At 51.0% G+C, this 13480-nt stretch overlaps 1 protein-coding gene across 1 annotated transcript; it reads left to right on the top strand.

The window, feature by feature from the left end:
- Positions 1-5402: 5402 nt before the first annotated feature.
- Positions 5403-9186, top strand: OSM (oncostatin M). The gene is made up of 3 exons (XM_084798028.1): positions 5403-5519; positions 7082-7218; positions 7990-9186. The coding sequence occupies exons 1-3, from the start codon at positions 5486-5488 to the stop codon at positions 8545-8547; spliced, it is 729 nt and encodes a 242-aa protein (XP_084654154.1). The 5' UTR covers positions 5403-5485; the 3' UTR covers positions 8548-9186.
- Positions 9187-13480: the final 4294 nt, after the last annotated feature.

The raw sequence follows: 13480 nt of genomic DNA, 5'->3' as shown, positions 1-13480 counted from the left end.
ACTTCCTGGACATATCTTTGTGTTTGTCAAAAACTGTTTTGCGCGGGCAACGTTTTTGCATTCCTGCCAGCATTGTGCGAAGGTGCTTAGTGTCTGTATCCTCACCAACACTGGTTACTGTCTGACTCAGCTTTGAATGGTGGGGTGTGGCTCTGTGCCTCCCTGTATCTCGAGGTCTCCAGCAACCATGCATACATTGCTAGGACATTCCTGTATCTTTTTCTGTCTTTTTTTCTTTTTTCTTTTTCTTTTCTTTTCTTTCCCTTTTTTAAAAAATTTTTAAATTTTTAATTTTTTTTTTTTTTGAGAAAGTGTTTCTCCGTGTAGCCTTGGCTGTCCTGGAAGTCACTCTGTAGACCAGGTTGGCCTTGAGCTCACAGAGAACCACCAGCCTCTGCCTCCCAAGTGTTGGGATTAAAAGTATGCACCACCACCACCCAGCTCCTGTATTTTATTCAGTAGGAGGTGTCTGGTAAAATCCTTTGTCAAAGGTGTGTGTATGTGTGTGTGTGTGTGTGTGTGTGTGTGTGTGTGTGTGTGTGTGTGTGTGTTCAACTGAGAACAAGTGCATGTGTGTGTCTGTGCATGTGTCAGGTGTCATTCTTTGGAGTGCCATCCAACTTTCTTTGAGATGGGGTCTCATATTAGCTCAGAACTCCCCAGTTAGGCTGGCTCCTAACTCTAACCCTAACCCTAACCCTGAGTGTCTACCTCCCTGGTGCCGGGGTCACTGGCACGTGCCACCATGCCTGGCATCTTCACGTGGGTTCTAAGAATAGAATTCAGGCCCAATGCTGGTAAAGCCAACGTTGTGCTGTCCCCAGCACGCTCTGCCTGCTCTTTCCCCAGCTCCTCTTCTTTCTTTTCCAGGATCATGTGTGGCACAGACTTACTGTGAGCCGAGGCTGGCTTCGAACTCCTCATACTTCTGTTTTTACACCCCACGTGCTCAGATCACAGGCGTGTGCCACTACACCTGGCCTTTTTGCCCATTTTAATTGGATTATTTGTGCTTCATGTTGCTTAATTGTGCCATTGAAGTTTACAGAGAAGAGAAACGGAGGCCCTGAGAGAGGATGTGACTGGGTTGAAAACAACAGGCTCGTGTGCAGCAGAGGCTGGAACTTGAATCTGTGTCCACCTCTGACGCAGCATGTGCCTCTTCAGGCCATGAGAGGCCCCGTCCACGCATTTAAAGGGCTAGGGCCCTCACAGCTAGAGGGTGAGCCGGAAAGGTTGGGAGATAGCAGTTCTGAGGAAGCAAACCCACCCTCTCTTCCTCTCCACATCACGCGGACCTGGTTGACGTGGCCCAGGAAGAAGGGACGGCCCTGGCCCTGTGGTTGAGGATCCTATTTATACGGGCTGTTGCAAGCCTTTCCTGCTGGCGACAGGGACGTCACTGGGTACTGACCTCACCAGAATCGCTGACGCATCTTCCCTCCACGCTTTGCCTGGATGGTAGTGAGGCAGGCCTCTGGGCCTCTGGGCCACTCCCACTGTCCCTGTGTATAGCAAGCACCAAGGTCTGGACCCTCCACTCATATCCTCAACCGCCAACCCCGACTCCTCTTGCAATCTGTTACGGGCTGGAGCCTGTTCCTAACTCACAGTATCTCAGATGTGACTGTATTTGGAAATGGGGCCTTTAAAGAGGTAAACAGCAACAAGAAAAAAAGGTCATTGAGCGGGCTCTGATTTGGTGTGACTGGATTAGGAAAGAAATTAGGGGCTGGGGAAATGGCTCCATCAATAAAGTGCTTGCTGTGCAAGCTTGAAGGCCTGAGTTCAAATCCCCAGAACCCATGAGGAAAGTCAGGTGTGGGGTCATGCAGGCCTGTAACACCAGCTCTGAGTAAGAAGCAGAACCAGAGATAGCCAGGGCTTGCAGTGTACTAGCCTGGTTCCAGATTCAGGGAAAGAGCCCATCTCAAGGGAACGAGACATGCACATTCACACGCATACACACACACACACACACACACACACACAATATCATATACACACATTCACATATACCATACACACATACTATATATATGTACACCACAATCCCTCCACATATACACACACACCATACACACACATATACACCCCCAATATATAGACACACACCATATATACACACACATAAAAACATATACACACATACCACACACACACACATCCCCATCACACACACTTCATGTATAGACACACACCACATACACACATATTCACACACACATACATCCTATATACAAAGGTGGAGAGTAATAGAAAGGCACTTCTCTCTGCTTACCGATGCTGACCCCCCCACATGCACAGACATGGGTACATGCACCTGCTGTCATATATGGATGCATGCATGTGCCACATGCAAAGAGTTCAGGATAATGGAGCAGTGGTGGTGCATGCCTTTAACCCCAACACTCAGGAGGCAGAGGCAGGAGTTTCGAGGCCAGCGTGGTCTACACAGTGAGTTCTAGGACAGCCAAGACTACAAAGAGAAACCCTGTCTTGGGAAAAAAAAATGAAACAAAACAAACAAAAAGGAAGGAAAATAAAAGCAAAGAGATTAGGAAACGGAAAACACAGCAGCAGCAGATGACTGTGGAAGGACACAGTGAGAATACGGTCACCTACAAGCCAAGGACAGCCATGTGGGGCGGCACACCCCAATAACCCCAACACTAGGGGTGCCAAGGCAAGAGAACTGAGACTCTAAAGCCAATTGGGCTACAGGGTGAGCGGGAAGCTGGCCTAAATAAATAAACAGTTAAGAGGAGGTGCCCGAGAGGAACCAGCCCAGGGACAGCTTAACTCAAATGTCTTGCCTTCACAGTGGCAGGGGGCACACTGTTTTGTTGCAGGTGCACAGCTTGGGGGCGGGCAGTGCCCCCCCCCACTCATTTGTAGGCTCCACATCAGAGGATTCAAATAAGCACATACAGAAACAGAAGCCACTCCGAGACGGGCTGCCCTTTAAGGAGCATGTGCTTATGGTCCATGACACCGTGCTTTGCACCGAGCACTTGCCTCAGGATGTGGAGGTTTCTGTCTACAGGAGGCTGCATGGAGGTTACACACACACACACACACACACACACAGAGAGAGAGAGAGAGAGAGAGAGAGAGAGAGAGAGAGAGAGAGAGCACTGTTTTTAGAAGGGTCTGGGGCACCTCCAGATTTTGGTACCTTTGGGAAGGGGGGCCCTAGAAATCAGCCACTTGTGGGTCTGTTGTCCACCCATTTTGACAGTTCAAGGAAATAAATATGCACACAGGTCTTGCCCTTGGTGACCTTGGTCCCAGCAGCCTGTGTAATAGGTCACTCTAGCCCGGAGCGAAGACATGCCTGAGACACCAGGTAACGGTGTCCTTTCTTCCTTACTTTTTCTCCAGTAGCAGGACACCCCGAAGGCATCAAGCGTCTCGGCCAGCTCCTAGCATTGTCGGGCACCAGCAGCCCCTTTGCCTTTAATTGAACCTTTTTTTTTTTTATTTATTTGAGACAGAGTTTCTCTGCCTGACCTGGACCTCGCAGTGAGTGAGCCACAGTCTCCCAAGTGCTGGAACTGTAGCTCAGCTCCCCGAGATCCCTCCTGTCCCAGCCTCCCGAGGAGGAGCTGGGATTACAAATGCATACCACCCAAGAGAGCTTTGAGTGCTCTCTCAGGGGTGCAGGTGGTCTGCGGAAGGGCACCCTCACCTCTTGGTACCTCGGTCTTATACAGAGGAGCTAGCCTGTGGACCATGAGTGGAGGAAGGAGCAGCTGTGTCACTCTCCATCCAGACGCCGGGCTGCTCGGGAACTTCCTTGTATCTCCTGCACGCACGCAGTGAGATGAGGCGGCTTCCCTGCTAGGGCTTGGGTGTAGGGGCTTAGGGGCTGCCCCTGGATGACATCAGGAATGTGAAACACAGAAGGAGGTGCTGGCCAGGGCCTTAGGGAACAGCACCCTGGGGTGGGCAGAGGTGAGAAATCCAGAGGAAGGAAATGAAGCCTTCGGGAGGAGCATCTAGACTAGGCTAGACTAGCAGGCTGCTGACAAGGGGTGCACTCTCTTGCTGGGCTGGGCGCAGAGAGTTGTGTGGACAGGGACACAGTCACCTCCTGGATGGGGAGGTGGCGGATGTGTGTGTGTGTGTGTGTGTGTGTGTGTGTGTGTGAAGGGGTTTGTTGAATGAAAATGCGAGGGCCGGCAGCAGGTACCTCTGGTTCCTGAGGCTACAGACTAAAGACATTCATTCTAGGTTGGTGGACACGCTGGGGCTCACAAGCACAAGCCTGTGGGCTTGGGTCAGCCTGGGTCTCGGTTTATCGTGGGAAAGCAGCAGACTGACTGGGAGATGCCCTCTCTAGGGTCACCCACACGCCATCACGGTCAGCCAGTGCTGAGAAGCATGACACCCACCCAGGATGGATCGCTATCTTTCAGAGAAAGTGAAACCCGGTGTCCAACTGTCACCGCACCGCCCCCCCCCTCCAGCTTCCCCTCCGAGCTCACAGTTCACCCCACCCCCAACCCCCCACCCCGTCTCCTCTGCCCCCCCCTTCCATCCCATCCCCCAAAAACTAGTACTCAGAATTCCAGTTTCGTCTTTTTCTCCAAAGGCTCTTTTTGCCTTTTATTTCTATTTCGGCAGTGGCTTTGTGAGGTGAACCTAGAAATGCTTTCCTGCTCCTCGTTTCCCAGGTGAGGCTCAGAGTGGTTAAGTGACTCGCCTCAGGCTCCACAGCTGATCAGAGGGTTTGAAACCCTGTCTCTAATTTCTCTCACTCCAAGTGTCCAGGACTCCCTAGAGGATCCTGTCTACAGTGAGGGGACGTGGGATTGGGAAGACTGGTAGGGGTTAGCTAATGGGGGGCTGGGGGGAACGGAAGTGAGGAGTTGGGCTAGAAGATGCTGGCCTGGGATTAGAGGCGCAATCTTGGGGCCCAAGTCTGGCTCCGTGCCCAGAGCCTGGTGGTTTCCGCTCACAGACGTCCCGACAGCCCAAGCGAGAGGGTGGGAAGGGCATTCAACGAGGAAGATGTCTGGCTCCCTTTAGTCTTAAACCTCGGTGTCCTATGAGGCTGGTGGCTCCTGGGCCAAGGGTGGCTGGGGCTGCCAGAGTCCTAGTTTACAGCTCCTACTCCAACCCTGGACTGACCCCCTGAGGATGACACAGACCCCCATGCTGCCCGATCACCCCGAGAAGGCTGAGGCTGCGTTTACATCATCCTTGGGCGTGGGGCTGACCTCGAAGAACGAATTCGAAGAAAACGGGAGGAGGAGGAGCGGGCATGTCATGGCGCCTGGCGCCCATTGGCCGCCTGGGGAGACTTTGGTTTTTGGGGTCATGTTCCCAGAAGGCCTGCCCTCCCCCCTCCCCCTCCCCACCCACCTCACGAGGTGTTGGCCAATCGCCCCGTTGGGCATAAAGTGGCTGCCAGTCCGCAGGACGCCCAGCCAAGCCGTGTCACCCCTGAGAGACACAGGCCAAATCACCAGCACCCAGCATGCAGGCACAGCTTCCACAGAGAACACTGCTCAGTAAGTACTTCCTTCCTTTCTGCCATCCTAGGGCACAGCTGTGCCAACCGGCTGCTGTGGGTGGGTACCCTCTGCCCCTTGGCAGCTTCAGACCTGTCATCAGGTGAAAGATGCTAATGAATGGGAGAACAGGAGGTCAGGGGTCCACTGAGACCCCAGCGTACCCACAGGTGGAAATGCAATATTTCTGGAAGGCTTTCTGAGGAGGGTGACCAGGGCATGAGGGAAGAAGCTAGAGCAGGGAGAAGCTGGAGATGCTGGAGACGCTGGAGAAGCTGGAGAAGCTGGAGAAGCAGGAGGCAGGTGGGAGATGAGCAGAAAAGGAAGTTACAGGAAGTCTGTGAGGAAGTGGGGCAAATGCTGTGTGGGGGCCTCCTTATTGCCCTGATTCAATTCTCAGGGTCTGGGGTAGAGGGAAAGTCAGTCAGCCTCTTCAGAGGGCCTTAGATCATCACATTGCACAGACAGCCACACCCACACGGGGACAAGAAAACAGAGCCATCAATATGGGCCAGGGTCCTCTCCCTCTCAGCAACACAGGAAGGCTTACCTGCAGACCAGAACCACCAGTGAACAGAGCAGGTACCCCAGCGCTTGCCACAGGCCTACGGGCACACCCCTACACACACTAGTCCACGTGCAACTGTTACATGCTTACCGTGGGCCCTCACTGGTGGTGTAGCTACAGACACCTGGAGAAGATGGGAAAGGGACTTGTGTTTGGCACGCCTTGGCTCCTGGCCCTCCTCAGCAGCTGGCCCTCCCCAAGGCGCTGGTCGGTTTGTAGGAAGGGAAGGGATGGTGTCACAGCCTTCCGGGCCATTGCACCACAGGCTCCTTCCGACCACGTGGCTGCCGGTGCCTGTGAGGGTGGGGGCCAGAGAGCTGGAACTCTGCTAGTCTGCCTTCCCCTCAACAACCTTCTCACGGACTCACAGTACCTCTAGTGCATGCATGTGTGTACGTGTTGTGTGTGCATGTGTGTGTGTGTGTGTGTGTGTGTGTATGTGTGTGTGTGTGTGTGTGTATGTGTTCTTGACTGAGGGGCAGGAAGGTCAAGGCAAGTGCTGGGCATGTGTGACCCAGACAGAACTTTCTCATGTACCTAGTTCACCTAACAGTAGATCGGGTGTCAGCACTGGCTGGCCCCATGGATTGGAGAGATGCCTTTCCTGGCTCTGTGAACAGAGCTCAGGTGACCTGCTGCCCTAGGGCTGCACTCCAGGCTGGCCCCCAAGTCCACTTTACTCTGCACAGCAGTTAGGGACTTGGCCAGTCAGTCTTGAGACAAGACTAACCCTTGTATGAGGCCAGATGGCTCACCAAGGATTCATGCCATCCGCTGGTTGTGCCTTAAGGTCAGGTCAACCTCTGCCCAAAGAGCTGCTTGGTATCTGCAGCCACTGCCACCCTCTCACCATGTTGGGTCTGTGTGGTGACTCAGTGGGCAGGGGTTGACCCCAGTGACTGTTCCCTGTGAACCCAGTGCCTACCGCATGCCCAGCTTCTGCCCTGAGCTGCACACCAGGCATGTCAGGTAACTGTGCCCTTCTCTGCCCCAGGTTTGGCCCTCAGTCTCCTGTTCCTGAGCATGGCACAGGCCAGAGGCAGATGCTCCGACTCTTCCACACAGCTCCTCAGGCAGCTGCAGAGTCAGGCGAACATGACTGGGAACACGGAATCACTCTTCGAGCCCTACGTAAGCCTCAGTCCTTAGGGAACACAAGCCTCAGAGAATGTTTGGGTGGCAGGAGGTGGGGGGGGGAGGGGTGCCGTTTGGCTAGTGAGAGAGTGAGTGCACGGAGGACCAAGAAGCGACAGATGGGGAAACTGAGTCATTCTAGGGACAGTGGAGCTCCCAAGGACTCCATTCCTTGACTGCCTGGAAGGTTTGGCACTTTGTCCTAGGCTCCCAGATACAGCAGTAAGTGAACCTGTCGAGAGCTTCTGCAGCCCCACCACACCTAGGGACCCTCACAGCATCCATCCACGGCATCCATCCACAGCATCAATCCATGGCATCCATTCACGGCATCCATCCACGGCATCCATCCACGGCATCCATCTACGGCATCCATCCACGGCATCCATCCACGGCATCCATCCACGGCATCCATCCACAGCATCCATTCACGGCATCCATCCACGGCATCCATCCATGGCATCCATCCACGGCATCCATCCACAGCATCCATCCATGGCATCCATCCACAGCATCCATTCACGGCATCCATCCACGGCATCCATCCACGGCATCCATCCACGGCATTCACAGTCACCACAGGACCCTGACAGACAGCCCTCCTGCCCATCTCTGCTGATGTCAGAGATCTCTACATGCCTTGCTTTTTTCATCTCTTTGGTGGGAAAAACAGTACAACGTCTAGTGTTTCAAAGGCAGCAAAGGCAGGTTCCTCTGTGTGCCCTTGGAGGGTTCTGCCACGCACTCTTCACTCTCTTCTTCCTTCAGGTCCGCCTCCAAAACCTGAACACACCTGACTTGAGAAATGCCTGCACAAAGGACTGCCCCTCAGCCTTCCCAAGTGAGGACGCCCTACAGGCCATGAGCAAGCCTCTCTTCCTGAGCACTGTATATGCAACACTGGAGAGAGTTCGGCTCCAACTGGGTACTTTAAGATACCATTTTCTGAATATTGAGGATTTTCCACATCTGGAGAGGGCCAGGCAGAACATCAGAGGCATCAATAATAATGTCTACTGCATGGCTTGGCTGCTCAACCACAGCCTGGAGATACCTGAGCCCACACAGGAGAACTCCGGGTCCTCCCCGCCCTCCACCATAACATCAAAAATCTTGGAGACCAGGCTAGAAACCTGCCGCTTCCTGTATGGTTACCATCGCTTCATGGTCTCCGTGGGGAGGGTCTTCAGGGAGTGGGGAGAGAGCTCCATCCGCAGCCGGAGACACAGTCCGCTCCGGGCCCGGCACAAGGGAGCCCGCAGAATCAGAGCATCCGGAGCCCCATGCCCAGGGTCCAGGTGCCCGGGTAACCTGAGGACGCAGTGATGGACGCAGCATAGTCTGTGGATGCAGGATGTAGCCTCTCAGGGGGCTTTCAGGGCTGTTCCTGTGCAGAAGAGCACTTTAAGGGAGTGGGGTTGGGTTCCCCTTGTACCACTCTGGACCATGAGGCTAGTCGGGTTGTGTTGCCCCTCTCCAAGCCTACTGGGGTTGCTGGGTCAGGCCACGTGTGGCCAGCGGCTTTCCATTGATTCAGGGGTCTGATGACACAAGCTGACTCACCACTGGGCTGAACCCCTCCGGCTGGTTGGCCCTTTCCTCTCATGACTTGAAGCTGTTGCCTGCAGACTTCCTCCTTTCCCTGTGGCTGGGTTCCAAAAGGGAGGTCGGACCGGGGGCTCTCTCTGGTTCTCTCTCTCTCTCTCTCTCTCTCTCTCTCTCTCTCTCTCTCTCTCTCTCTCTCTCTCTTGTCCCACTCAGTCCAGATACTCGGACACTGGACATCTGCATGACCTCACACTTGGCAGTTGTGGCAGGAGCAGGGTGTCTTAGAAGGAGCACTGACCTGGGAGTTCAGTGGAATAGAGCTCAGAGCCTGATTCTGTGTGACTGTGAGCAAGACACTTTATATATATATATATGAATGGCAGCCTTCTCGGTGGAAAGCTGTGCTGTGTGTGTGTGGGTCCTTATGTAACCCCCCACCCCCACCCCCAACGCCGCCTGTTAGCTGCTGCATTTTGTGACACAGGGTGGACATCAAAGTCTCTGTAAATGGGAACATACGGTGCAAACGGTCCCTGGGTGGGTTTATGGGAGATCTGGGATAAAGAGAAAAAAAAAAAAAAAGCAGCGCCTGCAAGCCCCATCTTGGGTCCTCGCTGCTTGGTGCTCCCTCTGGTGGTGTGCTGTGGGATTGTCACATGCTGAACAGGTCCTGGAAGGGGACTCAGAAGCTGGAGGGACTTAGGACTAATTTATTGTTTTTTTATATCAGTTTTATATTTATAAAGCTTATTTATAATGTATATTTAATGTTAATAATTTGCTAACCTATTTAAAACTTGCTTTGTTTCTAAAGCTGGTGTCAGTCTTTTATTATGGGAGAGGGTTTTGTGACCTTACAGGGGCGGGCCAGTCTCTAGGTGACAAGGCCAAAGATGTCTGTGCTCTGGGGTGGGTTAGATGTCTGGGCATCACTCAGGAAAGGAAGTCACATGACCCAGTTGACCCGTGTGTGTTAGTGGGCGTGTGTGTGTGTGTGTGTGTGTGTGTGTGTGTGTGTGTGTGTGTGTTGTGAATGTTGAGCTTTTCCTGGGGAGACACAACACACACACCTATTCACTCCAGAACGGAGTCCATGACAGGCTAAAGTTTAAGTCCTTGTTGGTTAACCAATGAGTGTAACTGGTAGTTACATACAGGGGTGTGGATGAGGAGTTACAGCATCAGGGATGACCCCAAAGAAGCTGAATCATTGGAAAGCCACCCAGCACAGGTGCAAGCTGCAGTGGGAGCTCTGTGCAGGGTGCAGTCAGCAGGCAGTCCACTAACCCTCCCTGAGCTAGCGCCTCAGTGCCGCTCTCTGGCAGTACTCCCTCTATTTTCTGGGAAGGGACCCTCCAGACGCAGGTTTTTGGTTGTTTTTTTTTTTCCCCCAGACCTACGAACCTTTGCTTACCTCCTGAGGCTCTTGAGTTTCCTGTCTTCTGGGGAGTGTTTCAGTTCTGAGGAAATTGCCACAGACCGGTGGGGAGGCCACAGGCTCTTATCAGGCATCTTCCTCAATCACTGTTCACCTTTACGCTTGAGGTTGTCTGTCGCCGAACCTGGAGCTCGCCGTTTGCGAGGTTGCCCAAGGAGATCCAGCAATCTGTGTGTCTTTCCCTCCCCAGCTTGGGGGTTACAGACACATGCCGTCTCCCCCCTCCCCTTTTAAAAGATTTTATTTCTTCTGTGTATATTTTTGTGTTTGTGCACATGAATGTAGTGCCAGTGGGGGCCAGAAGAGGTTGTCAGATGCTATAGCCAGTCCTCTGCAAACCCAAGTCCTCTGCAAGAACAGTCAGTGTTCACAATTGCTGAGCCATCTCCCCAACCTTGGAAAAACAGATTTTTAAACAACCTACAGCTTTATATCTTTAAAACAAATTATTTATTTATTTAATGCAGATGGGTATTTTGTCTGTATGCTAGAAGAGAGCATCAGATGCCATGAGACTACAAAGATTGTGAGCCTTCGTGTGGGTGCTGGGAATTGAACCCAGGACCGATGGAAGAGCTGCCAGTACCTTTAATTGCTGAGCCATTTCTCCAGTTCCCCACATCTACACATTTTTAAAAGGCTATCTAGGGTGCCGGGTGTGGTGGCGCACGCCTTTAATCCCAGCATTTAGGAGGCAGTGGCAGGCCTACAAGAGTCCAGAACAGCCAAGGCTACACAAAGAAACCATGTCTTAAAACAAAACAAAACAAAACACTATCTAGGCTAGGCGGTAGTTACGCACACTTTTAATCCCAGCACTCAGGAGGCAGAGGCAGGTGGATCTCTGTGAGTCTGAGGCCAGCCTGGTGTACAGAGTGAGTCCAGGACAGCCAAGGCTACACAGAGATATCCTGTCTTGAAAAACCAAAAATAAGCCAGGTGTGGTGGCGCACGTCTTTAATCCCAGCACTCGGAAGGCAGAGGCAGGCGGATCGCTGTGAGTTCGAGGCCAGCCTGGTCTACAGAGCGAGTCCAGGGCAGCCAAGGCTATACAGAGAAACCCTGTCTCAAAAAACAAAACAAAACAAAACAAAAAACAAAAATAAAATAAAATAAACAACAAAAAAAAGCTAGATGGATGTATTCCTTCATATTGATAGTATTACATTAGTTTTAAATGGAAAGCCACATTATAAAAGAAATTAAGTAACAATATAGAAATCCTTCAAACTTTAGAAAATAACTTTCTTTTTATAAGTATGAAATACTATTAATAATGCTAATAGAAATGAGACTAGAACTGTTAGAAATCAGGATTTTTTATTTCTTTCAGGAATAACCAAAAATATTTTTGAGATAGGGTTTTTCTGTGTAGTCCTGCTGTCTTGAAATTCAATTTGTAGACCAGGCCGCCTTCAAACACAGACCTCTACCTGCTTCTGCCTTCTGAGTGCTGGGATTAAAGGCACATACCACCACCCAGCGACCAAATCTTCTTTCTTTCTTATTTATTTATTTAGACAGGGTCTCATTATGTAACTCTGACTGTCCTAAAACTCGCTCTACAGACCAGGCTGGCCTTGAACTCACAAAGATCTGCTGTCTGTACTTAGAAAGTATCGGAATTAAAGGTGTGGGCTCCCAACGTCTGCCATCCTTTTTATCTTTTCATTTATTTACATATTTGATTTTTCGAGACAGGGTTTCTCTGTGTATCCTTGGCTGTCCTGGACTGGCTTTGTAGACCAGGCTGGCCTCGAACTCACAAAGATCCACCTGCCTCTGCCTCTCAGGGTGCTGGGATGACAGGTATGAGCTACCACACCAAATTTGCCTGCTATTTTTTTGTTAATGGTAGAAATAAAAATGGGAGGCCAGAAGGAGTCACCGTTATGTTGATCATTTCCTTTCCATTAGCAAAGTATAAATATTATTTAATTAACATTTTAAATCTTCACTAGTTGTACCATAGGACATCTTAGAAATTAATTTAATTAAAAAACACCAGCGCCAGGCAGTGGTGGCACAAGCCTTCAATCCCAGCACTTGGGAGGCAGAGGCAGGCGGATCCCTGTGAGTTTGAGGCCAGCCTGGTCTACAAAGAGAGTCTAGAACAGTCAAGGCTACACAGAGAGACCCTGTCTCCAAACTCCCCCCCTCCCAAAAAAAAGAAACACCAGCATTTAAAATACAAAACATCACAAATGTTATTATTAGAGGTTTTGTTTTGTTTTTTGAGACAGGGTCTCTCTGCGTAGCCTTGGCTGTACTGGACTCACTTTGTAGGCCAGGCTGGCCTCGAACTCACAGCAATCCGCCTGCCTCTGCCTCCCCAGTGCTGGGATTAAAGACATGCGCCACCATACCTGGCCTATCAGGCTTTTAAATACATCACCAAAATACAGTTGCAAATCCTCACATGTGTGTATTTTAATTAGGAATGCCAGAAATAAAAATAATCTTTCAGAAGTAAAAACAATCTTTTAGCGCGTGCACACACACACACACACACACACACACACACACACACACACACACTCACGCACAAACCTAAAGTGGTCAGAGTTTGTCAAATGGTTTTCACACAAACAATACATGAAAACAATTGTCCTAGACATATATGACATTACACGAAATCTAGGAGCACTTACTTAAAACAGTAGAAAGCTTATTTCCCTGTATCTTTAAGATTGAGAAGGGGAAGCCGGGCATGGTGGCGCACGCCTTTAATGCCAGTACTGGGGAGGCAGAGGCAGGTGGATCACTGTGAGTTCGAGGCAGCCTGGTCTACAAAGCAAGTCCAGGACAGCCAAGGTTACACAGAGAAACCATGTCTCAAAAAACAAAACAAAACAAAACAAAAACAAAAACAAACAACAACAACAAGAAAAACCCAAAATTGAGAAGGGGGTCTGGATCTGGTTCATGGGTAAAGAGTACTGGCTGCTCTGCCAGAGGACCAGGGTTCAATTCCCAGATGTGAGAAAAAGTTAGCAGCTATGTTGGCAGCTTGACACAGCTGAAGTTACCCAGGAAGAAAGATCACCAATTGAAAAAGAATCGCCTCCATTAGATTACCCGTGAGGGCCCTTTCTTGGTTAGTGATTGCTGGATGGAGTCATTGCTGGCCTGGTGGTCCTGGGTTCTACGAGAAAATAAGCTGAGCCAGCTATGGGGAGCAAGCCAGTAAGCAGCACCCTCCTTGACCCTCTGCATCAGCTCCCCAGTGATGGAGTGTGGGGTGTAAGCTGAAAAAACTCTCTCCTCCTCAAG

Source organism: Acomys minous, assembly GCF_964271855.1.
Source record: "Acomys minous genome assembly, chromosome: 10".
NCBI lineage: Eukaryota > Metazoa > Chordata > Mammalia > Rodentia > Muridae > Acomys > Acomys minous.
Note: the sequence above shows the minus strand (reverse complement) of the source record. Positions and strands in the feature narration are given on the sequence as shown.